General features: G+C 37.2%; 1 protein-coding gene across 1 annotated transcript; it reads right to left on the reverse strand.

Annotated features, from left to right (window-relative positions):
• Positions 1-13909: 13909 nt before the first annotated feature.
• LOC134654868 (uncharacterized) lies at positions 13910-23929 on the reverse strand. The gene is made up of 5 exons (XM_063510330.1): positions 23772-23929; positions 23488-23584; positions 18866-19039; positions 17435-17676; positions 13910-13999 (listed from the first exon to the last, which is right to left on the reverse strand). The coding sequence occupies exons 2-5, from the start codon at positions 23578-23580 to the stop codon at positions 13978-13980; spliced, it is 531 nt and encodes a 176-aa protein (XP_063366400.1). The 5' UTR covers positions 23581-23584; positions 23772-23929; the 3' UTR covers positions 13910-13977.
• Between the last annotated feature and the right edge of the window lie 624 nt (positions 23930-24553).

Here is a 24553-nt window from a genome sequence, read left to right on the forward strand (position 1 = left end):
ACCCACATCTCCCCTACTGTTTACATAGTTATAGTTAGCAAGCTCCATAGAATGACACTTTATACAGAACAATTAAAATAATGCGTCATATGAGGAAATTAAGACTGGCACAAGAAAGAAAGGACTGGCGATTACTCCACCGACAATAGCAAAGCTCTTAAGTTATGATGATGATGATACTGTTGAATGCGAATTGTCGAGATATAGTTTGTCAAAGGACTGTCTCATTTCAAACATAGACAGAAATAATAATACTATCTTTGTCTTACACTCTAGTACTAGCACTCAAAAGAAAAGGATGAGTATAGATTTTTTGTTCTTATTTACTGACAAATTGGTTTGACCAACTACATATAAAGATATATCTCTATTTAAAAAAGTAATCGAGGATGGCAGACACTTGCGCGTTGGTTCATACGATACCATCTATGCTGACCGTCGTAGGTTAGGCTATATATGTATGTGTAAAGATTAGGCATATCGTATACTCGTATCCTTGACAATATAAGTTCAATCAAGAGTCCGACGTCCGACTTTCAATCCGGAGGTCGCGGGTTCAAATCCTGACTCGTACCAATGAGTTTTTCGGAACTTATGTACGAAATATCATTTGATATTTACCACTAGCTTTTCGGTGAAGGAAAACATCGTGAGGAAACCTGCATACATCTGCGAAGAAATTCAAAGGTGTATATATGTGAAGTTCCCAATCCGCATTGGGCTAGCGTGGGGACTATAGCCCGAGCCCTCTCGCGCATGAGAGGAGGCCTGTGCCCAGCAGTGGGACGTATATAGGCTTAATTTATTTTATTATTTTTATAATAAAATTAATACGTTAATTGATGGTTAATTGCTGACTTTCTATACTGCACTCGCTTATGCTTATCACTATCTTAGTATTCGTTTTATTTTGAGAATAGATAGGTTTTTAAGGGTAGGCGCAATCACTAATGCTATGGTTGACAACTGTCGATATTCCTATACTGTATAGTAAATAGGTATTTTTACCTCATTCTGTGATTTTTATTGGACGTTCGATATCGATATATATCTACCGCAAAATGGGTAAACATTTAAACAGTTATCAATGTAAAAAGTCTACTTATACTTAATTTCGACAGATATCTTGGTAATTTTTGTTCTAATAAGATATTTTTAGACCTAATGTGCCCAAATTCGATTGTATAGTAAATATTACATGTACAATATTACTAATATTAGAATCGCGTGCCGCGTGCCTCTATAACGTCATATTACTCAGCGTCCTTTAACAAACTCCTCCAGAAATGTATTCAATATCTAAAAGGCACACAATGAGATGACAGTTCTATTAACGTATAGAATGGATGCCTGGCGTATACGAGGGACATCAAAGTACCTCATACAGGATGATTCAGTGAACGTGAGCAGGATCAACCATGCGCGTTCAGTAAATAATAAGATTAATAAGCAATTGTTTCTAATCAGTATAAAATTAACGTATTTTATTTTCTAGTGTTTAAAAAGTATTAATTCATTTACGATACACATGTATGGAAAACCTACAACCACTTCCATCAAATACCGATACTCTTTGCTTTATGCACTACTAGGGTTAAATTGAATGTCACCAGAGTCTGTTTACTTTATTAAAATAGTATCTAGCTCTAATCACATTTTTTTTCTTAATTAAAATGCTGGCATAACGGTTAATTTTTTTAAAATATAAATCATTATAACATTGTCATTAGGTCTAGTAGGGTGACTATGATTGTAGGTAGGTAGGTAATTTTTCCTTATCAATGATGTTAAACACAGAATAAAGGTGTGATTGTTAACCGCCTTCAAAAAAAAAGGAGGTTCTCAGTTTGACCCGTATGTATGTATGTATGTATATTTGTTCGCGATTATCTCGCGTTTGGCTGAACCGATTTTGATGCGGTTTTCAGAAAAGTGTTTCTTACATTCTGGAGAAGGTTTTAGTATACATAGACCTGAGCTGATGCTGAACCCTGGCTGTACCTAGTGGAACTCAGGTTTGGTGCAACATAGGCTCACGCTGTTTTGGTCATCCGACACGCCTTGATAAGCACTTGGGAGAGCAGTACCCAAGATAGGGCTGATGCTGAACCCTGGATGTACCTAGTGGAACTCAGGTTTGGTGCAACATAGACCAACGCTATTTTGGCTATCCGTCACATCTTGATGAGCACTTGGGAGAGCAGTACCCAAGATAGAGCTGATGCACCAAACCACCCTGGCTGGCAGGGTTCACCCTGGCTGTACCTAGTGGAACTCAAGTATGGTGCAACATAGGCCCACGCTATTTTGGTCATCCGTCACATCTTGATGAGCACTTGGGAGAGCAGTATCCAAGATAGAGCTGATGCTGAACCCTGGCTGTACCTAGTGGAACTCAGGTTTGGTGCAACATAGGCCAACGCTATTTTGGCTATCCGTCACATCTTGATGAGCACTTGGGAGAGCAGTAACCAAGGTAGAGCTGATGCACCAAACCACCCTGGCTGGCAGGGTTCACCCTGGCTGTACCTAGTGGAACTCAAGTTTGGTGCAACATAGGCCCACGCTATTTTGGTCATCCGTCACATCTTGATGAGCACTTGGGAGAGCAGTACCCAAGATAGAACTGATGCACCAAACCACCCTGGCTGGCAAGGTTCACCCTGGCTGTACCTAGTGGAACTCAAGTTTGGTGCAACATAGGCCCACGCTATTTTGGTCATCCGTCACATCTTGATGAGCACTTGGGAGAGCAGTACCCAAGATAGAACTGATGCTGAACCCTGGCTGTACTTAGTGGAACTCAGGTTTGGTGCAACATAGGCCAACGCTATTTTGGCCATCCGTCACATCTTGATGAGCACTTGGGAGAGCAGTACCCAAGATAGAGCTGATGCTGAACCCTTGCTGTACCTAGTGGAACTCAGGTTTGGTGCAACATAGGCCCACGCTATTTTGGTAATCTGTCACATCTTGATGAGCATTTGGGAGAGCAGTACCCAAGATAGAGCTGATGCTAAACCCTTGCTGTACCTTACCTAGTGGAACTTAGGTTTGGTGCAACATAGGCACACTTTGTTTTGGTTAACCGACTTGTCGTCGTTTGCCTATGTTGCAGAGGTCCACTAGGTGGGTCGATGAACTTTTTTCTAACTGCCTTTAAAAAAAGGACGTTCTCAGTTTGACCCGTATTGTACGTATGTATGTGTGTATGTTTGTTCGTGATTATCTCGCGTTTGGCTGAACCGATTTTGATGCGGTTTTCAGAAAAGTGTTTGTTACATTCTGGAGAAGGTTTTAGTGTACAGTACATGGATGGTTTGAAAAACCAATTGGACCCGGTAGGTGGCCATGCTATCGGTATTCGGTATACCTACCAACAAATTTATGTTGCTAAAACCGATTTAGATAAAATAGTGGGAGTGGGAGTCGGACTCGGACTGGGACGTGGACTGGGAATGGGAGTGGGAGTGGGAGCAATATACATACAAATCGTTTAGCACCAAAACGTCATATTATGTTGTGTCGCGATTATCATCGAGTTAGGCCATCACCAACATTAGTAGACTAAATAGAGAGCCTAACAAACTAGTATTTTAGCCCAAAACCTAAAATAAATGAAGTACCTACCTATCACTAAAAAGTAAAAAATAAAATAAAATAAATAAAAAATAATTAAAAAATAAACAAAAATAAAACCAAAATAAAATAACTTAATATAATATCTTTTTTTAAAAAAGGGAACCGCCTTCAAAAAACCAACCCACTGAAAAGTACAAAATAATTTTTATATGGCACCCCTTTACGTGTCCAGTCCCTATCCCACGGCGTAAAGCAAATTTTTGCCAAAAAGTAATTAATACCTAATAATAAGAAAATTAATAATCACCCGGGTAATTACTTAGTTTTTGAAGGCGGTGCCAAACCAACAAAAACAGTCTTTACTACCAATCAGAAAAACAATACGAGTACGTAGTACTTAACCTACAAGAACTAAATTAATGAGTAAACTAAGTATGTATTTATAATGCAAGTAAGTGCAGCGTTCTTCGTTGTATAAAATATCGGTTCACAAAAATTTTGGTTTGGCACCGACTTCAAAAACTAAGTAATTACCCGGGTGATTATTAATTTTCTTATTATTAGGTATTAATTACTTTTTGGCAAAAATTTGCTTTACGCCGTGGGATAGGGACTGGACACGTAAAGGGGTGCCATATAAAAATTATTTTGTACTTTTCAGTGGGTTGGTTTTTTGAAGGCGGTTCCCTTTTTTAAAAAAAGATATTATATTAAGTTATTTTATTTTGGTTTTATTTTTGTTTATTTTTTAATTATTTTTTATTTTTTTACGTAAATGTAGATAGTGAACGAACTATCAACATTTAGTGAGTGTTTAGGGTTGGTCCTGCTCACGTCTCATGAATCACCCTGTACGTACACTTACGCAACATTAGACGATATTTACGAAGGCGATGGAAGTCTTGAAATGCCCGCAAATATAAGTTGATAGACCTGTATTCATGCCTTTCAATTTATGATTTGGATTCCCTTGACAGCAAAGTGTCTAGTCTAGACAGCTTGAAATCGAAAAAGTGCAAGTTGTGTTGACAAAGGTAAATGTGTGTTTGACGTATTATTTGCTGTACGTAGGCACATGCCATTACACATTGTAAAGGAGAAAAAGATTTACTAATATGTACATATATGTATTGACATGCTACAAAGGTGCTCCGCAACTTTACAGAAAACATAGTTTGAAATATCCGAGTTACCTATCGATAAAAAGAGATAAGAGATCTTAAACTTCTTAAAGCAGAGCAGCCGTTTACACTTCGATCGTCGCTTAACGAAACCTGATACCACGCTGAGGTCCTTATTCTAGACGGCCAAGCCTCAAGTCTCTTAAGCTCGATCAATGATTAACTTACAACACTAAAAAACGTTGCTAATATAACTAAAACTAAAACCAAGTTTGCACGCTCACAATACAATTTGAAGTCTAGTCACATTTACAACAAAGTCAATAGGTGCCTAAATATTTACCCAAAACTTTACTACGATTGCAAATCAACAATTACAAAATGGTTAAAATCAAAAAGCTACAATGAAATAGAAGACTTACAAAACTAACCAGACACTATAACTAACTAGAGATTCACACATCAACTTTATAAACTAAGTATATGCATACAATCCATCCATACATATACAGCCACAAAGACACACACACACACACACACACACACACACACACACACACACACACACACGCACACACACACACTTACTGGCTCCTTTATTCCTTTATTTATTACTGCATGTCTGTACAACCCAGATATTTACCTAGTTCTATAAACAATTGTTATATATGATCTAAATTGTATACATATGTTATACTATTACACTTACTTAAACTAGTACTTGAAATTTTCGTGTAACAATCTGTTAATTAAGGAAGAGCGGTGTTGCCCAACACAGGCAAATTTTGCTTACCGGGCAGCACTATCCCCTACTTTATAAACACTTGTATATTTTACGAAAATAAATAATTTTAATTTTAATTTTAATTTTAATTTTTAGCCTTACTTAAAGTGTCATTCAATAGAACTTGCTAACAATGTAAACAAAAGTTACTAGTAAATTGACATTTAGTGTCAATTTTAGTATGGCGGTTTGTTTACATAGTTAGCATGTTCTATTGCATGACATTTTAAGGTGACGTTTGTATGTCAACTGCAGTTGTATTACTGTTGCGGTGGTATTGTTACTGGCGCTGTATCTATTTCCTAGATAAAATGAGTTACGTTCAACTTCAACATTTATTCAGCAAATAGGCCACAAGGGCACTTTTACACGTCAACATTGAATTTATATACAAGCAAAACATTAATTATAATACATCAACAATTATAAAATGCAACTACTTAACTGCAACTACCAAACTAACGTATTGCAATTACTTAGTTCGACGCCGCATTACTTACGCCATATTCCTTCACTCATTTTATCATGAATCTGGCAGTATTTTAACTGGATCTGGCATGAGGGGTGGGGGAAATGACCGAACGGGATAGTCTTATGTATCTTTCAGTAGGAGTAGCAGCGAAAGCGCTATTATTGTTTGTCCTTGTCACAGTCGCACATTTTTTTTTTATTCTCCACCGTAAATTTAGTATGGTTTAACCGTAACCAGGTTTCCAAAAAAGAAAAATACTTCTGTTGTCTAAACTGGTTTCGAAACTTTGGTTTCGAAAACGGCCGAATTGATTATGGTGGGCAACAAATAAATTCGACCAATCATAGTGTCGCATTGCCTATGTTTTGTCCCTCACGGAGGCACGCGTATACCACTTCTATAGGATCCTACCTTCTATGCATTTTATCAAGATGCAGTTGACATCCGAACGTCACATTTAGATGACCCAGAACCAACCAGCCGAGTACTCACGAGTCTTGGCCTACTCTTGAGCTAATTGAATATACTGCCTGTTTAGACACAAGACATTCGTTAGCGCTAGTTGTGAGTTACCGAAGTGAGTTACAAGTTGCGAGATTGCGGAATCGTATGGCTCCCTAGTCCCTTATGCTGTACTACATTCGTTTATTTAGTTACCCCAGCAATTATGGCAATGTTTAATTAACAGCTACTTATGCTTCGATTCTTGCAGTGCAGGACTGTGAATATCCTAGATAACATTAGTTGTTAATTATGTTTTTTTTTTAATAGGTATTGTATTTTGTATCAATTCATAATCGATTTGTAAAATTTTGAAATCATATTATATGTAAATAATGCAAATCTTTTAGGAATATAATCATTTGAATTGTATAAAGGATTTGATCGTACTTATTTATCATTTCTAAATAAAAATTAATTTTGAAGCTTGGCTACTCAGTAATTAATATTACATGATAACTCCATTGTGCATAGCTACGATAACGTAGCTAACCGCTACGCCAAGGAGGAGAATATTTGTGACGTTATCTATGAAAAGGGACCTTACTGTCGATGGCGCTTACGTCATTATTAACGATGTACCGATATGAATACAATGCCGCGCGACGCTGTGCGGCGTAAGCGCTATCGACAATAAGGTCCCTTTTCATAGATATGCACCATTTTATTATTTATTTACCCGTACTACGTGCTACGGACTACGGCGTAGCATTACGATTGGAGTCTTGGAGGATACAACTAAACGGAGTACCTAGCCATTAACAGGCTTTCCCCTCTGTCGAAAATAGGCGGCCAACGGTCATACACAATGTATGGACTGACGTTTATCTGACATGGCTATTTTTACGTTACGCATACATTTGACGTTCCCCTCCCCCGCAAAAATCGGCAGACTGTTTTGTACAGAAAATAACAGACATGGCGTCTCCGTTTGATTATATCCTCCAAGATTGGAGTCATACCTACTGCCGTATTCGAACTTCAAGATATTCACAAGAAGATTTCAACTAGTTCTCTTTTGCAGCGCAATTCGGGTAACCAATGTCACTTTTACGATAGATCGTGTTAGATATCTATTAGATGTTAATTAGATCTCTAAGTGATATCTTGTGGAAATCGTTCAAGAGTATCTCCAGAATCGCGGAAATGTCAAATTTGACAGGTTAGATCTTAAACATATCGTTATCGTATCTTGGCGATGTCTAAAAGATATCTAATAGATGTCTATTACAAAATCAGAATCGGGCCCCTACTTTAAAAGCTTTCGTCGAGCAAGTGCTACGAGCGATAGGGCCTATTTAGACGATGCGAGTTTCATTACATTGCGGATTTTGATCGGTCGGTTGAATTGGACGTAACCAACAGTCCGCAATGTAACTAAAATGGCATACGAGTTCGCGCGCTGTCTAAATCAGCCCATAGGTACGCTATGTAATGTTTTTTCGGTAGGTATATAGTGAAAACCCCGGATACCACGTGATATAAATTATGTGCATTGGAAGGGTTAAAATAATCCAGTTAACACTATAAAAGAGCAAGCTTCAACATAATATATGTTTGTCAGAACTCGCGAATTTGAACATAAGTTGTTCGCAGAAATCGCGAAGCGTCTGGTTGACGTAACGGTGACCGAAGAGCTGGCGGCTACCTCGCACAACGTATCAACATTGCGATACTGCGAGGAAATGTCGCCAGCATCCTTGGTACAATGCCTCAAGGGCCTATTTTAGATTTAAGCTAGTTTTTAATTTCTTTTAGTAATGCACTGTATATATCTTGTTTGTAAATAAATGATTTATGGTAGTCTTAATTAAATTTGAACAGTAACATGTTCGATTTTACACTTGATTTATTTTGCTTACTGTCGCAATGTTGCTTAAATATATAAAATACATATATTGCTGCAGAAATGTTCTTTAATCAGTCTAAATTTTAATTATTTCCGTTATGTTACCAAACCTAGTCTTTCATTTACACGGGTAATTTTGGTAACACATTAACGCTCTTAACTTTAGAGGTACAAAAAAAAATCACCCTTATATTTCTTGTTTAATATAGTACAATGGAAGACCTAAATCTGTTAAAAAGGTTATTTTCTGTTACTTGTAATTAAGCCTTGTAACACATTTTACAATAAATATATTATCATCTGTGTAAGCATGTTATTTCGTTAAAATCCCAATACAATCCCGAAACCAGCAACAATAATACAACAGACATGGCTGTAACTCATTACAAAACAAACCAAGTACAATCACTCACATTTACTATACATTTTAGTGAAAAGTAAGATAATACCTTTGAATAAACCTCACATGGATACATGACTCGTGTCGTCGAAACACTATCTCTATGTCAAAGGTCGTATTTCAGGCAACAAATACAGTAAAAGCAACAACTCCCTAGGCATTTACTGTAATGTCTTAATCAAAATGGACCTAGACAGAATGGTCCTTTGCAGCTGTTTCGTTCCCACAGACAATAACAATATGAAATGGAGGAAATACCTCCCACACGGAATAATGCTCGTAACAAATAGCCTGCTACTATTATTAAATCTGTCTCCGGGCTACTATTTGTGGCTAAAACATTTTGCTTGACGACATATTTATACACGTACGAGTAGGTATCTCCTTTGTTTTAATAATACAGTAGTAAATTACCTACTTAGGCAGTAAAGAATGTCTGAAATGAATTCGTAGATGTTTGCGCTAAAGTTATTCTTTAAACAACTCGTAGCTACAGAATACTCAAAAATATTTGAACACGCATTACTACCGATTTGACAATAGAGTCGTGTATCGTGTATTATCGTAAGATATTTAGGAGCAACTTGGATAACGGTAATTTGTATCTCTGGCCTTGATGCGACTGAAGAATTTAACGTTTTTCCTAGAGGATGAAGTAGTCAATCTCAAAATGGCCAGTGAAGGCAAAGCCAAACCATATTCTTTTTAGGGTTCCGAACCAAAAGGGGTTCCGAACCTCTAAAACCGCCACTCATCTACTTAGCTAAAATGTTCTCAGAGTAGGTATGTATAAATCTCCTCACAAGAAACTCGACTATCTCGGTATTTTGTTGTATTGTATGAAAATCTAGAATCGAGACCGACACATAGTGGCCGGTTTTTTAAATTTGAATACCGACTCGGTTAAAATACTGTTAATTTTGTATTAAACGACTGTTTTGAACAACACTCGTAATAACTGTAATACACCTCCAGACTGCTCTGTACAATAAAATTTAATCGGTACTTCAAGTTATCATAAGTACCTAGTCCTTTACCGGTGCAATAAGGTATACAATAGGTTACTCTTAAGGTGGCTCTTTGGAATTAAGAAGAAGATCATGAGTGTCACAAGTGACAGTTAAGTTTGGAGACATTTATTTTAAATCAAGTTACGAGTATTTAGTTTTTTTTTTGCGTTAAAATTACAATTCCTAGGGTCGGTTGCACCAAACCGTCGGTCACCTTAAATAGTTTACTGGGGAGTAGCGTTAATCAGACCGTTAATTTTGATTGGTGCAAACTGTCCCTTAGGGTCAGTTGTAATTAAAAATAGAAAATTATAAATCACTTAGTTTTGTCAACGTGATGTTTACAAAACTAAACACTTACATTTATGTAAGAAATATTTCTTCGAATATTTCTTTTTTACGAGTAAATCCTTCTTTGTGATTTTTCCTTATGTATCTATTGCAAATATCCCCTTTAAACGTTTCTTTCGACTCGATAGCCCGGAAAATCCAATAAATCAAGTAAGTATTGACCGTTACCAAGCTGAAAGTTATAGCCCAATGCCCTACGGCTCAAAATAGAAAACGTATTGCTTCTCCAATATTTATCAACAGGGCAACACGTGTTGGAAGAATAAAGTCGTAATATTGTATAGTCCTTAGCGACTTACGATGTTTTTATAAGGGCGTATTACCCAGCCCTTATTTCCCACATGTCACGTTTCAATAAAGGTCCTTTCATATCATCCTACGGAATATATAAGTATGATATCGGCGCTGGAAACGGGATAAGTATAGTATTATTTTGTTTTTTTAGGTCGGCATCGCACTTGACAGTATTTGATTAAATATCCGTGTGTTTGACATGACGCGCGCACGTGGTTCAATTCACGAGAAAAGAAAACCTAAAGAAGTGAACAAAAATCCATACAATTTTTTGGAAGGTCCAAATTCTTATAATAATTAAAAGATAGGCGGGAGGCGCGTGAGCTCTTTAGAGAGCTGGGCAAGCGCTTAAGGGAAAAGGGTAATGACCCCCGTTCTGAGTCATGGCTTGTTCAACAGGTCTCCATCGCCATACAGCGGGGTAACGCTGCAAGTGTGATGGGGACCTTTGGACCCGGCATGGCTTAGAACGGGTTTTAGTTCTTAAGTTTTATATGTACCTTTATATTATTTAGGGCTAGATTAATGAATTATTTATTTTGTTATTTAACCTCTGTTTTATTAATAAATGTTTTTATTTATTAAAAAAAAATTAAAAGATCTAGACATAGCTGTGGCAAATACACATTAAATTATGTAAAAATATTTTCACTAACGTTAATAGCCAGACAGGAAAATGGTATTTTATCAAGAAGCGGTCACTTTTTCTTCACACCTAGAAGTCGTGTTAGATTCTAGTAGACTTGAGTACCTACAATTTGTCTTTTTTGATTCGTTTTTCTTCTTTCGTTTAGTTACGTGGAACTCGGATGAAATTACAGTCTTTTGTTTTTGCCGCTCTCTAAAAAATCTTAATTAAAATCGGCGCCATTCAGCCCTAAAAAATCTATGTCAAATCCTAATATACCGTTTTATTTTATTTATGTGAAGTTTAGATGCGCTGTCATCAAGAATTCGGTACCTATATTCGGGTGTCACCGATATCGTATAAAACAATGTGAAAGGGCCGTAGAAGTTGTTCAACATTCCGTCTGCTTCGCAAAGTTACTCCCTTCTTTTATTTTGTTATTATATTCATAACCAGTCTCTGCCTACGACTTCATACCAGTATATATATAAAAGTAATTAAACTAACGCCTGCCTAAACACTCGTTAGTACTCCCGTACTCACTTTTACCTTCTGTTAACTAAGGGGGTAAACGAGGAGATAATTCCCAGGATGAAAACACTAATAACATCATATAAGTTAATCTAGAATATCTAGATTAACTCGATCTGGATCTGGATTTGATTTAGCTTAGGTATTTGTAATTAGATATTATCTGTATGCCCTCTGTAACAACTAAAACTGTTCAACTGTTTTCTGCGTGATGAAAGATACTCTCACATTAATATTAAGATACTATACTTATTTGGAGATACCTATATTAGCAAGTTTTTCCTCAAGCTTTAAGAGGCGCGGTACGAACCCATTGTCAAACAATATCAAGGCATTAATCATACCTACGTTATCTTATAAAGTTATACGTGTGTAACAGGTTTTCTTGGGGGTTTGAAGTTGGTGACGTGTAAGATGGGTTGAAAAAAGTTTATGGTGCGCACATTGGCTGTGTGACAGGGACATAATAAAACATTATTAATATCTATCACGCCTTACGATGCTATATAACATTTTATAATAGCCATTGTGGCAGCACCAACCTCTCAGTTTGTAAGTATCAATAAGTAGGTACTTAAAGGTAATAAAATAACTAAACACTTTTGTATGTAGTTGCGTACCTATATTGTTTAAGAAAAGGCATAAAGTAAATAAAATATACAGGCGTTTTTTTAAAAAAATTGCGTCGTGGTTTTAGTATAAGTGGGTAGGTAACTTAACTTTGGGACCAAATCTTGTTTAAGTATCAAACTTGCAACTTAACGTAATTCAAATCGGTTTAATGTCCCAAAGCGTTGCTACAGTTCGTAGTTTATCATAATTCATAGTATCTTCTTACCAACTACCTCAGATAATAGTTAGATCTATAGTAGTTTAATATCATTGCGGTCTTCGCTTTCACAAGCTATGTGATAAATTGTATCGAATGCTTTATCTATCGTGTTATCCCTTTCAACTCCGGCAAAACTGTAAAGTTCCGTTTTTGCAGCCTTGGCCACGAAATCCTAAAACCTGGGTGACAGCTGGTGCCGAGATTGTCCCTAATCCCCGTATCCGCGATAATGATTAAGGGTCACCCTTTTATGCGATACAATGCACAGAATTGTTTTCAATTTGAGCCCTTTGTCAGTAAATTGAAGGGAAAGGAAAACAAGGAAACTCAGTTGTAATTGGTACGAAAAATAACGATGCGGAGTGGCGAAAAAAAGGTTTTACTACATATTAGGTATACTAGTGATGTTTGAAAAGGGGTGGTACCGGGTTTTTGTGAAATTTAGCATACCTAAAGGTTATAACAATTTAGTAGGTACACATTTAGATTTATTCTTTTTCAAAAATATGATACTCCATATACCTAGTAACTAGCCTTTGAACTTTACCCTAACTTTATAATAATACATTACTATAAGTAAAAGTACAAAAATAGGAGACACCTATTCGCACCTGTATCGTACAAAGTTTTACACATATTGTGTACTGTAAAAAAAACACTTTCATTACGCCCTCGTAGACAGATTATTTATAAAAAAGTAGGTACCTAGGTAGATTCATCAGAAAACAGAGAGTAGGTACCTTTGTAAAAGTTACCCAGGGGTGAGTCTTTATTAGTTTCCTTCGAGACATTTTCCTGTTTATCACGAATACAAATTCACGTGTTTTTTATTTAGCAATCAGGACACTTTCCTTGTTTTACCAAAAAATAAGCGCGTACTTAATTTTTAAAAGTGCTACGGTTTTGTCTTAGTCGTAATATTGACTGAATAAATAGGATAGTCAACATTATATAAAAGCAACTTATACTGTGTTAAAAGATATATTTAATTATGTATTAACCTTAGTAATAAATATAAGTTAATCATTTAATTTAGATTAAGGTACTAACGTTGAAAATGAGTGTCTCATTTCGCCATTAAACGTAAGTTTGGCGAAATAATAAAAACAAAAGAACCACTTTTTTGAAAAAAAAAAAAATTAAAAGGTTTTGGTTGTAAGTATATATCTTTACTACGTTAATATTTTAAATGAGAAAGTAGCTCCGTCTATCTGTTACTTTTTAAATATTAAGCCGTTGAATTGATTTCGATGAAATTGGATATAGAGATAGTTCGAGGCCCGACGAACGACATGTTATTAGGGTAGTTTTTATCAATAATCATCATCATTCCACCCTGAAGAAGTCGCGGGCTTAAGATAGTACCTATATAATATACCGATACCCAATTTATATACCCTATATTATGTACAAATAGGTATCTTCTAACACAAGTACAATTCTTACTGAGTAGGTAGATTTGTATCTAAAAATAGACAACGCTTAGGTATACTAAGTAGGTATACTTATGCGAAATAAAACGAGTGGCCAAAACAAATCAATAAAACCAGGGTAAATAACGGATCAAGTGATTTATTACAGGTATAAAATTATAAAATTATTCAGAATTCTGTATAAATAAGCTACACTCTCGCGTCCGGTAAACTGTAACAAAAGAAAGTTAAGTTATTAGCAAATATTTTTACAATAAATGTGCGCATTCTTGGGGCCTCAGTGACATGTAGTTACTTAATTTATACTATTAAAGTGAAAGACAAACCGTTACTTTTAATACCTATTTGCATAAAATTAAAGTTGACAAGTAAAGCCTGACAAGATTCTACTCGTTCGTTTCAATCAGCTTTCATACTCGTATGGCAATAAATGCAATAATGTACGTATATCATGTATATGTTGCTAGGCAGAGTGATGGCCGGTGGACTAAAATGTTAACAGAATGGTGGCCGTTTTCGGATGACAGAAGCGCCTGGCGTCCGTTGGCTCGTTGGGTGGACGACATCCGGAAGATTGCGGGTCACTTCTGGATGAGATTAGCTCAGGACCGGGACAAGTGGCGTACTAGAAGAGAGGCCTAAGATCTGCATAAAGGGCTGATATGATGATGATGATGATGATCATGTATATCCAAATAAAATGTCAGTACCCGTCTACGACCAATTTCAAAGCATTGTTTACTGAATTCCTTTTTTATTTGATTTGGTTCAAAATAGTTTTTTTTTTGCAGTTTAGGATTTTTTTTTGGCATTTGTCAAATTTTTCTTTTGTTTACATCAGTGAAATTGGTTCACTTCTAACGTCTGTTGTCAAAAAGTACCTACCTACTCCGTGTTAGTAAAATTTCAAAGCACATTAACATTACCTTCCGAATGAATGCTAACGATATACCTTGGCACTCAGTCGCTTCAAGTATAAACATGAAAGAAAAACCGAAGTGAGAAATCTCAACCGTGTCAGTAAAAAGACACAGCTTAAAGGATTTTACGAGATATTATCCTTCCCAGCAACCCGCGCTTCAGTGATAACTCCCTCGCGCTTCTGAATCCAATTTAAAAAGTTCTTCGAGTCAAGGAGGTTGTAAACTTGACTCAGTGTGTTTGCGGAAGGAAAACACGAAGAGGTTATCTCAGTTGTAGGGTTATGTCTACAAAAACAAGGGCTTCGGGGCGTCGGATTTGCTAAAAGGTCTCGAGACTAAAGATTATGGGAGTTCATTTAAAATTAGTAATTATAAAAGTGTTTCACGGAATACTGAATACTGAGGCACTATTCAAGACGTTTAAAAATAGATTAGGATACAGTCCTTTAATGAGATGGCGGCAATTTGGAAAAGTTGTTAATTTTAGGTTCATTTATAATTTATCAACTGATGGCTAATACACTTTAAGGTGCAATATGCCATGACTTAATATTTCAAATTTACATTTTGAACACTAAAAAAAACTCATTTGTTTCATTCAATGTTATACGTACGTATATGTGATAACATAAAGTTTCGTAAAAAAACAATATTAATGTTACGTATCCGCCTAACGTGACTTAAAATAATAAACTTGAATAATTCGCTTGCAGTATCACCGCAGTCGAACAAACTCGGCCATATCATACTTAGAAGAAAAATCTGGCCAAATGTTTGGATGATTTAGGAAATTACCCATCTTCATAAAATACTCAAAAATAAAAATATTCATTTTGTTATAGATCTTATCTATGTATTTCACACAAAAAACAACGGCAACTTGTGAAAAAGGATTTGCAAGTTATATTAAACAAATCCGAATACTCATATTACCTACGCCTACCTACACCTTTAATATTAAATATATTTTTCTAGCAAATTTATAACCATGGTACCTAGGTACTTGTAATATTCACAAGACTTTTTAATTTGCGAAAAAATTAAAAAGAGATGAGTTTCGAAGTTTTTTGCCCCAGGGACGTGGACTTATTCAAGTAAACGATGCTCAACTATTTATCAGATGAAACCTTTTACCGTTCTTTCGAAAATAAATTTAACCTTATTTTCGTAAAGGTGACATTGTGTACGTCTGCAATATATTTATATAAACCTATTTATTTAAGTAACGATATTGTTGAAACACAATATATTTATCGTTTAATGGAGAGAAAAAAAGGTCAGCTTTTCAAAGAGTGCTCCATAAACAAGCAGGTACCTATTTATGTATTTTTATTAAAATCGGGTACCTACTAACTTTATGATATCAGTATGGTTTAATTATGATCCCTTATATACCTTTTTAGGGTTCCGTACCCAAAGGGTAAAAACGGGACCCTATTACTAAGACTCCGCTGTCCGTCCGTCCGTCCGTCTGTCACCAGGCTGTATCTCACGCACCGTGATAGCTAGACAGTTGAAATTTTCACAGATGATGTATTTCTGTTGCCGCTATAACAACAAATACTAAAAACAGAATAAAATAAAGATTTAAGTGGGGCTCCCATACAACAAACGTGATTTTTGACCGAAGTTAAGCAACGTCGGGCGGGGTCAGTACTTGGATGGGTGACCGTTTTTTTGCTTGTTTTTTTGCTTGTTTTGCTCTATTTTTTGTTGATGGTGCGGAACCCTCCGTGAGCGAGTCCGACTCGCACTTGGCCGGTTTTTATTTTGTTGAAAAAGGTTGATACATGTCATGTAAGTTATGTTACAAAATATTCTCTATTAATGGCACTTTTTACTTTTTAGGGGTGGGGTGATGAGACCCACAGTTTCAATGTATTTTTCACCCCAGCAGCTGGAACAAGGGTACTTTGCTACTTAAAAACAGTGAGCAAAATCGCATTTTCCTCACTGACTGAGACAAAATGAGCAAAATGCGATTTTGCTCACTGTTTTTAAGTAGCAAAGTACCCTTGTTCGAGCTGCTGAGGTGAAAACTTAATTGTTAGTATATCTTAAGAAAACATGAGTGAATAGGTAAGTGATGATGAAGAAGGAATACATTTTTCGGGTTCTCTAATATGTTCTCACTGCTGAGGTGAAAAATTTTGTGAACTACACGAGATCAAAGTTATTTACATCTTGTGCGCTTTTGAGTCCCTTACTACGCTCAAGATTCTAAATTAGATTCACTCGCTACGCTCGTGAATCTAGTATAGGATCTTTCGCTTGCACGGGACTCAAAATAAGCACTCGAAGAAATATCAAACTTTGATCTCTTGTTGTACAAATAACTATTGTCTTTGTTTACTGTCCAAAAGCAATTGTATTGAAATAACAGATAGAGTCTGTGCGGAAAGAGAAGAGTCGTGGAATGTATTGGGCCCCATACATTCCACGACTCTTCTCTTTCCGCATAGACACTATTAAAATCGATCGGTGATCCGTGTAACAATTTGACACAATCGTGGCTAGGCGTGCCGTGTATACACACACACTACACTTGCTTACTTGTGCCTGGTGTACATGCCAATTTTGATGCGGTGGTAGTGGTGCATCAACGATCTGGTACAGACTGCAAGAATCTTTGAACGATTCTTAGTCGTTATGCAGATTTTTGGGCAATAGACTTTCAGCTGTTATGATCAACAGGGAAACAAATGTCCAATAAAGATACTTACTTTGGCGACATGAGATGGAAGGGCATCTTCCTGACCGCTTCCTCAGCCAGGTCAAGTGGGAAGGCAAACTCGATCATGTTCTCATTTAGGCAGTCGTTGTAGGTCGATGCAAGCTGGCAGCGGTCGGACAAGCCCTCGATGGAATCCAGGCACATTCGGGAGACGCTGTTCAGCTTGCGTACCACGCGGGACTTTTTACCGTTCACTAGGCTGGCGAGGTGAACAAGGAGCTCACGGTTTACCTGGGGACAAACGGAATTTTATATGACTTGTCTTATAAAATGTCTGTCTAATCTTGACTGCGAAAATTGCGTAGGTAATCTTACCATCCACTTAAAGGTGCAACTGTCTGACGAATGCACCGCGAATGTGCTCCTATGCCAAGGGCCCGCTAAGTGCACTACGTGCCACGTGCACGAGTGGCGCGTTCGTTGTGTCTTGAGACAATTTAAGAAACTTCGTAAAAACCACTCGGCGTCCTCCGAATGTCGAGCTTCAGCAAACTTTACACGCTGTGCACGTGTAAGTACCCGTGAGCAAACTTTACACACTGTGCACGTGTACCCGTGCAGCGAACTCTTTATTTACTTTGTAATGGCGCATGCTGTAAGTTCCAATGATCAAGCGAATAATTGAACACACTCAAGTCCATTTTTTGTCTGACCTAACCTTCTCGTGGGTGATGTCAACGCTCTGCTCTAGCATGTACATGCAGCAATGCACTGTCCGGAGCGTAGAACAGGCCCCGTAGACAACATGCCAATCGCTAACGCTCTGTAGCGAACGTAACGCAACTATCACTGTCACACTAATATGGAAAAGTGAAAGAGAGACACAAAGCGATTCGATGGCGACGCGCAAGCGATTGTCACCTTGGCTAGGCCGGCAGATGTGGAATTAGTGAAGTACGTACGTCTTTGATGTATGCACAGCTTTGATCATACCTATGCAGCGTACTCGAAATGCTGGCTTACATCGGACTTTACAGAGTTAGAGCGGTTTCGCACTACGTCCGATCCGAATCCGATCCGACCCGTGAAAATATGGTCCGAAGTAGCCGTAGAACTATTTCTATGGTAATTTACGCACTAGATCCGATCTCCGTCATCCGATTTCGGAAAGAAATCAGACGGATATAGTGCGTAAATTACCATAGAAATAGTTCGACGGCTACTTCGGAACATATTTTCACGGGTAGGATCGGATTCGGATCGGACGTAGTGCGAAACCGCTTTGAAGATTCACTTGCACCATCGCACTAAATCGCCGGGGTTGTGTGGTTAAACCGTTAACTCAGTGTCAAATTGTACTGGTAACCATGGTAACTGCAGGTTTCACGGGTTAACCCCGGGTTAGTGGAATGGTGCAAGTGGCGCTAAGTGTGTTAAACATGTCTTAAATCTATTAAGTCTTCATCAAAACTTGACTAACCTTCCCGTGGTTGATGACATCGCTCTGCTCGAGCATGCACGCAGCGAAGCACTGCCCGGAGCGGGTCACGGGCGCCGAGTTGGTGAAGTAAGCGCGGACATCCTTGGGCGTGGCGCGCACTCGGATCACGCAGGACTGCGCCATGCGGACTAGGGCGTCTAGGTGACCCTGGACCTGAGGAAAATATTTCGGTTAGGACAATTTTGACATGAGCAATATTCATAAAATTAATCGATATTACTATACAACTTCAATCTTAATTTTTAGCAACAAATGTGACAAATAGATGGCTACTATATTGGAGGTTGCATATGTACCTACTGGCACAATATGTTGTAAACCTATTACTGTCTAAAACTCGAATGTAATGTCAGTGTCTTGAATATAAAATAAATGGTTTCTACCCAAAACTAGCCTTGACTATCTGTTCCACTTATTCTGCTGAAAACCAAGAGTATGGTTCTTTTAATAGGTTATGGGATTAGAGCAGTTAGGTGTTTCATATGTGTTATATGTTTTTGAAATGTTTTGTGATAGGTAATAGAATAATTTTCTAGTTTTTTCTTTTTATGCGATTTAATTTGTTGGCGGATTTCTATGTTTGTGTACAGTCAGGCACGATAGTTTAGAATATAAATTTTATTTTATGTACCGAGTACAGACGAGTACAAAAGTAATTATGTTTGTCCGTAATAGTTTAAGAGGGCGTATTGGAGGTTGCATATGTACCTACTGGCACAATATGTTGTAAACCTATTACTGTCTAAACTCGAATGTAATGTCAGTGTCTTGAATATAAAATAAATGGTTTCTACCCAAAACTAGCCTTGACTATCTGTTCCACTTATTCTGCTGAAAACCAAGAGTATGGTTCTTTTAATATACTAGAATGAGGCTGTTAAATACTAGGACATTTTAATGAAAAAGAGGAAATTTATGGAAATTTCGTTGTTTTATCTTGTGTCCTGTTTCTGTTATCTCAGTTACGAGAGCAATTGTCCTTGGCATATTTTTAAATATTTCAATTTAAATAGGCGAAAATAAATAAAAAGTATACCTAATGTTTGCAGGTAATTCTATCTCAACCAGAATTTATGGTATCTTATCAAAATGGAATTTAACAGCTTGACTATTATGTCTACAAAATGCCGCATTTACAATAGAAATGAGCAGGAAGGTAGTAAGTATTTAACTGAGGTTGGAAGTGGCCAGTGCGATTACGCAATTTTTTATTTTCCTGCTTGGCCTACTTTGTCCAGCGTTCCGCTAAGTACGGTTTTGGTTTTTTTTTAAAGATAAGATAAAGTTTATTAAGTTCAAAAGGTTACATCACATACATAATTTCTTAAGATATGTTACATAGTATTCTCTGTCCAAGATCTTTCGCTGATACTTAAATTAGGTATAAACCTGAGCTATAATTACCAGCTACCTTCCCTTTGTCTCTATGTACTTTTTCACCTGAAAGTCACGAAAAGTACTTGGAATTATTTCCGGTAATGTAAACAGCAGGGGCTGCGGCGCAGGTGTACCTACGGGTTTATTAGGCGTGCGACTTTCAAATAAAATCTTGGTAAAATAGCCTTGTTAACCTCGAACTTATAGTTGGGGAGCCGACGATGTTAAATGTGTACTTACTCGAGCGTCGTATAGACCTATTGAAATCGAAATATTAGATGATAAGAAAAAAAAAAGTTATATAAAGATTTTTTTTCCAGCGAGCCGGAAAGCGTCTACAATTTTTTTTAAATTTCGGGAGGTTGGTGGAGGGTTAAAAAATCGTTAAGCAGTTTGTGGGTTTGGTCGTTTTTGTCCACGTTAATGCTATATTTCTTCTATAACATAATATAACACTTATTTGTAGGCATTTTCTTAATCTGACGAACACAAGTTTGACGCCTAATTTTTACATTGTAACCGTCAGATTAAGGAAATGCGTGCAAATAATTAGATTGCGTCAGATTTAGTAATAGCACAATTATATATAGCGTTAATTTGGACTAATATGACCAAAATCACTATCTGCTTAACAATTTGTTGAACCCCCCACCAACCAAGGTCTCAACATAGATGGCTAAAACGGGTAAAGGTAGACTACACGGGGTAGCAAGATATCACTCATATCTTAATCTGACGCGCTCGAGTAAACACAAAAATCCCCTCTTGGGCTCCCCTACTATTATTGAGGACACAAGCCCTTAAGAGTATTTTTAGTATTTTAGGCGTCGCGTTTAGGGGTTAGTTTTACTGGGCATTTTCCGCAAGTCGACAATTAATGTGCCTATTTTGCGTGAAACGAGGTAGCTCTACTCTAGCCACCCCATCAGCTCCTCCATGAAACCTAGCAGTGTCTTCAGGTTGCGAACTGCCTCCTTCAGTGTGCACGGAGTCCCTAGGTATCAGTTCTTGTATACTTCTACCTGTTTACAGTGTAGGAGAATATGTTTTGCTGTTTCCTCTTCTTCCATGCACGCTCTGCACATAGGGCTGTCTGTTTTACCTATATTAGGTAGGGCACAGTAACTGCACTAAATAAACATGTGCGTTTTTGTCCGAAGGTCTGAACCGTGTACTTACCTGCAGTTAGTTCTTATTATTAGGACTAACTGCAGGTACCTAGTCATCCTTAGGTCAAAAAACTGGGCGTTACGTAGTAAGCCGACACCAGAAAGTCAGGAACACGGTTCTGGTTTAAATGTCTTATTCTGAAACTGTTGTGGATTTGATCTGTGAGCTGCCAAAATGTATATTTCTGAAATTCTGATTTTAATTCCATGTTCTGAAACTGTTAAGGATTTGATCTGTAAAAACTGTCGTTTTTGGACCAGAAATTCCAAAAAATAAAATCGACACGTGTCGAGTTTTGTGCTTTCAAAAGGTGGTGTTTGTTACTTCTTTCTCTTTCAGCCTCGCTTCTCTTCAACGATAACTGTGTATGTTATGAGTAAAGAAAAGCCTCAGCATGGAAGTGCGCACTATCTTATGCAAAGCTCTTTCAAGAAAGTTCTTACTGGGGAAAAGATAATCTGGGCCCGATTCGGATTTTGAAATAGTCATCTTTTAGATATCACCAAGATGCGATAACGATATGTTTAAGATCTAACCTGTCTTTGACATTTGCGCGATTCTAATAGAGATACTCTTGAATGATTTCCACAAGATATGACTTGGAGATCCAATTCACATCTAATAGATATATAACTCTATCTAACGTAAAAGTGACATTGGTTGCACGAATTGCGCTGCAAAAGAGAACTAGTTGAAATCTAAACTATAACGTATCTAGAATGGATCTAGTACGTGTCGTCCATTGTGAATATCTTGAAGTTCGGATACGGCAGTCTATCCTACGAGGTATAAACCAAGAAATAAGTAAAAGATCACGAAGAAAAAAGTCACGAGACATTTTAAGCCATTTTTCATGACATATTTTTTTTTTTTCGAATAAATCTTAAGTTTCAGTTAAATGCGTTTTCTGCTTCTTTTTCGTTGCAACAGAATTGAATGTAATTTATTTAGCTTGAAAGTCCTTTGAAATTTCAGGCAGTAAGACAGGCTTGAACTATGTGCATATAGCTAAATTTTATAAGTCAATTATCAACCAGGCAATGAAAACCAGAGATCATTAGATCCATCCTTATCAAGATGTTTAACTTCCTTCTATAAAAAGCTGCTTGCAAACACTAAGTAAATGGAATGAACAAGATTTGGAACCCATATCCTTAAGTTCGAATGTCTCAAGCTCACTGTAAGCCAACAGTATTAAATTGTATTCACTAACAGCAACTAACGATATACATTGCAACCGTGTTATAAAGCACTAGCAAATTGTATAGGAATCTGATACTCTGCACTACTTTAGTACCTACTTAGCGAAGTAACGTGTTAAAGTTCGTAAACGCGATAGTTTCGAAAATCGCAAGTACTTGTACCTACCTATGAAACTAAAATTCACTTCGAAACATTATACCTCCGCAATGCAAGACCTCTTATTACATACCTACTTACATAGCACTTACCTACTTGTTGCTAAACTATAAAGTGCTTCTAGTTTAGTAGCTATTACTCTAGCCAGACGTTTCAATTCGTGGAAATGTAAAGTAAAATCTAGAACTAGATACAATAAACTGACGTTTGCGAGCGTGTACATTTCATGTGAAACCGCGTAATATGTATTACGACGTGGTTAATTGAAAATTTTATAACCACATTTTCTAATATATTATGAGAGTATTTGAAAAATTCTGCTAGTTTAGGCAATCGAATTCTGGAGTCACACTACACTGGATACGTATGTATCACGTCTTCGACTTTCTGCATAGTACAGTAAGTGCTCAAAATTAAGTAGTTGTACCCATTTGCCATACTACCTACTTGTATAGAAAAAAATGGATTCTTATGTTAGGGCACCGACATTACATCGCTCGCGTTGCGTGCCGCATTCGTTACGTCTACCCACCCTCCCTTCCCCGTCCGTCTACCCTCTTAACACATTCACCGCTGAGCTACGGTCGTAGCGCTACGGCGTAGCCGGTAACATGGGTTTCCATGTATTATGTAGCGAAAATGCGCATAGGTACAAAAGCGCGACTTCCAAAAATGTTGAATGTTTGGTTAATTACCTTAGGATCCGAGAAGTCTACCAAGGCCCCTCCACGTGGACTCGCGAACGCAACTCCTGGTAACAGGACGACGAGGATCCTGATGAACTGCATCGTTCTGTATTAAAGTTAAAATATTAATTATGTTTTCATGTATATTTTAAGGCATTCACACATTGCGTTTTTGCACAGTTTGCATAATAAAAATAGTGCACGTACTAATTACAAACAGACCTGATTAAAAATACTTAAGTCAATTATGGAAACTTCATTGCAAAAGGCAATATCTAAAATTAACCAAGTACCTTTCAAGATGAACAGCTTCAGAGAAAAAATGGCACGGAGAAATCTTAAGAGAAAATTTACAATTTCCTGCAGGCGACGGTAATGAAATAAATGTTTGAAATGAAGTTAGCTGAAGGCCCGTCGACACTAGGACTTAAATGCGCTGCGAACGAACCGTCTAGAATATAAGGGGCGGGACACACGGGACGGGGCGGCGACGCGCACCGCCGATGCGCTGAGCGCGGTTGAAACTTTGTAGGTATGAAATCAATGTTCAGTTTAATCATATTGTTTTTTATTATTCTTGATCTTAAAATAGTATTATGTACGAATCTATTTTGATAGACATAGAATATCTAAAGCACATAGACAATGAGAACTGAATTATGATCAGAAGCGGACAGTACCTATGGATCATCGTTTCGCCAGCCCATCGACACCCCATACTATGATAACTTAGGAACGTACTTGTTACCAACGTTGAGGCATAGTAAATAATCTTATCGAATTAAAATGACTGCTGTTGCATTTTGGTAGCACATACCATACTTGCTTTCAAACATAGACGTATTATACCTACTTTTCTTTAGGTTGGTATGATCGGTAAAACGTCTACCGTCATTCTAAATTGTCGTGAAAGCGGTTATGTTACGTGTTTATTTTTGTGTTTAGATTAAATAACCTTAGCTTTTATTTAAATGGGGGGCAAATCTTTAAGAAAATGTGAAGTTTGTGGTCAGGCGTGTAAGGAAACTTACTTCTGATATATTTTTGGCAAGATTTCCTCTTGATTCGAACAGGG

The sequence above is a fragment of the Cydia amplana genome, chromosome 15, assembly GCF_948474715.1.
Source record: "Cydia amplana chromosome 15, ilCydAmpl1.1, whole genome shotgun sequence".
NCBI classification, from domain to species: domain Eukaryota; kingdom Metazoa; phylum Arthropoda; class Insecta; order Lepidoptera; family Tortricidae; genus Cydia; species Cydia amplana.

Bases quoted from the DNA above. Each gene is read 5' to 3' on its own strand.
- LOC134654868 (XM_063510330.1), bottom strand. From the start codon at position 23,580: ATGCAGTTCATCAGGATCCTCGTCGTCCTGTTACCAGGAGTTGCGTTC. The intron at 19,040-23,487 runs GTAATTAACCAA...TATTTTCCTCAG, and splicing joins TAGACTTCTCGGATCCTAAG to GTCCAGGGTCACCTAGACGC. The intron at 17,677-18,865 runs GTTAGTCAAGTT...GTTTGTCCCCAG, and splicing joins ATGTCATCAACCACGGGAAG to GTAAACCGTGAGCTCCTTGT.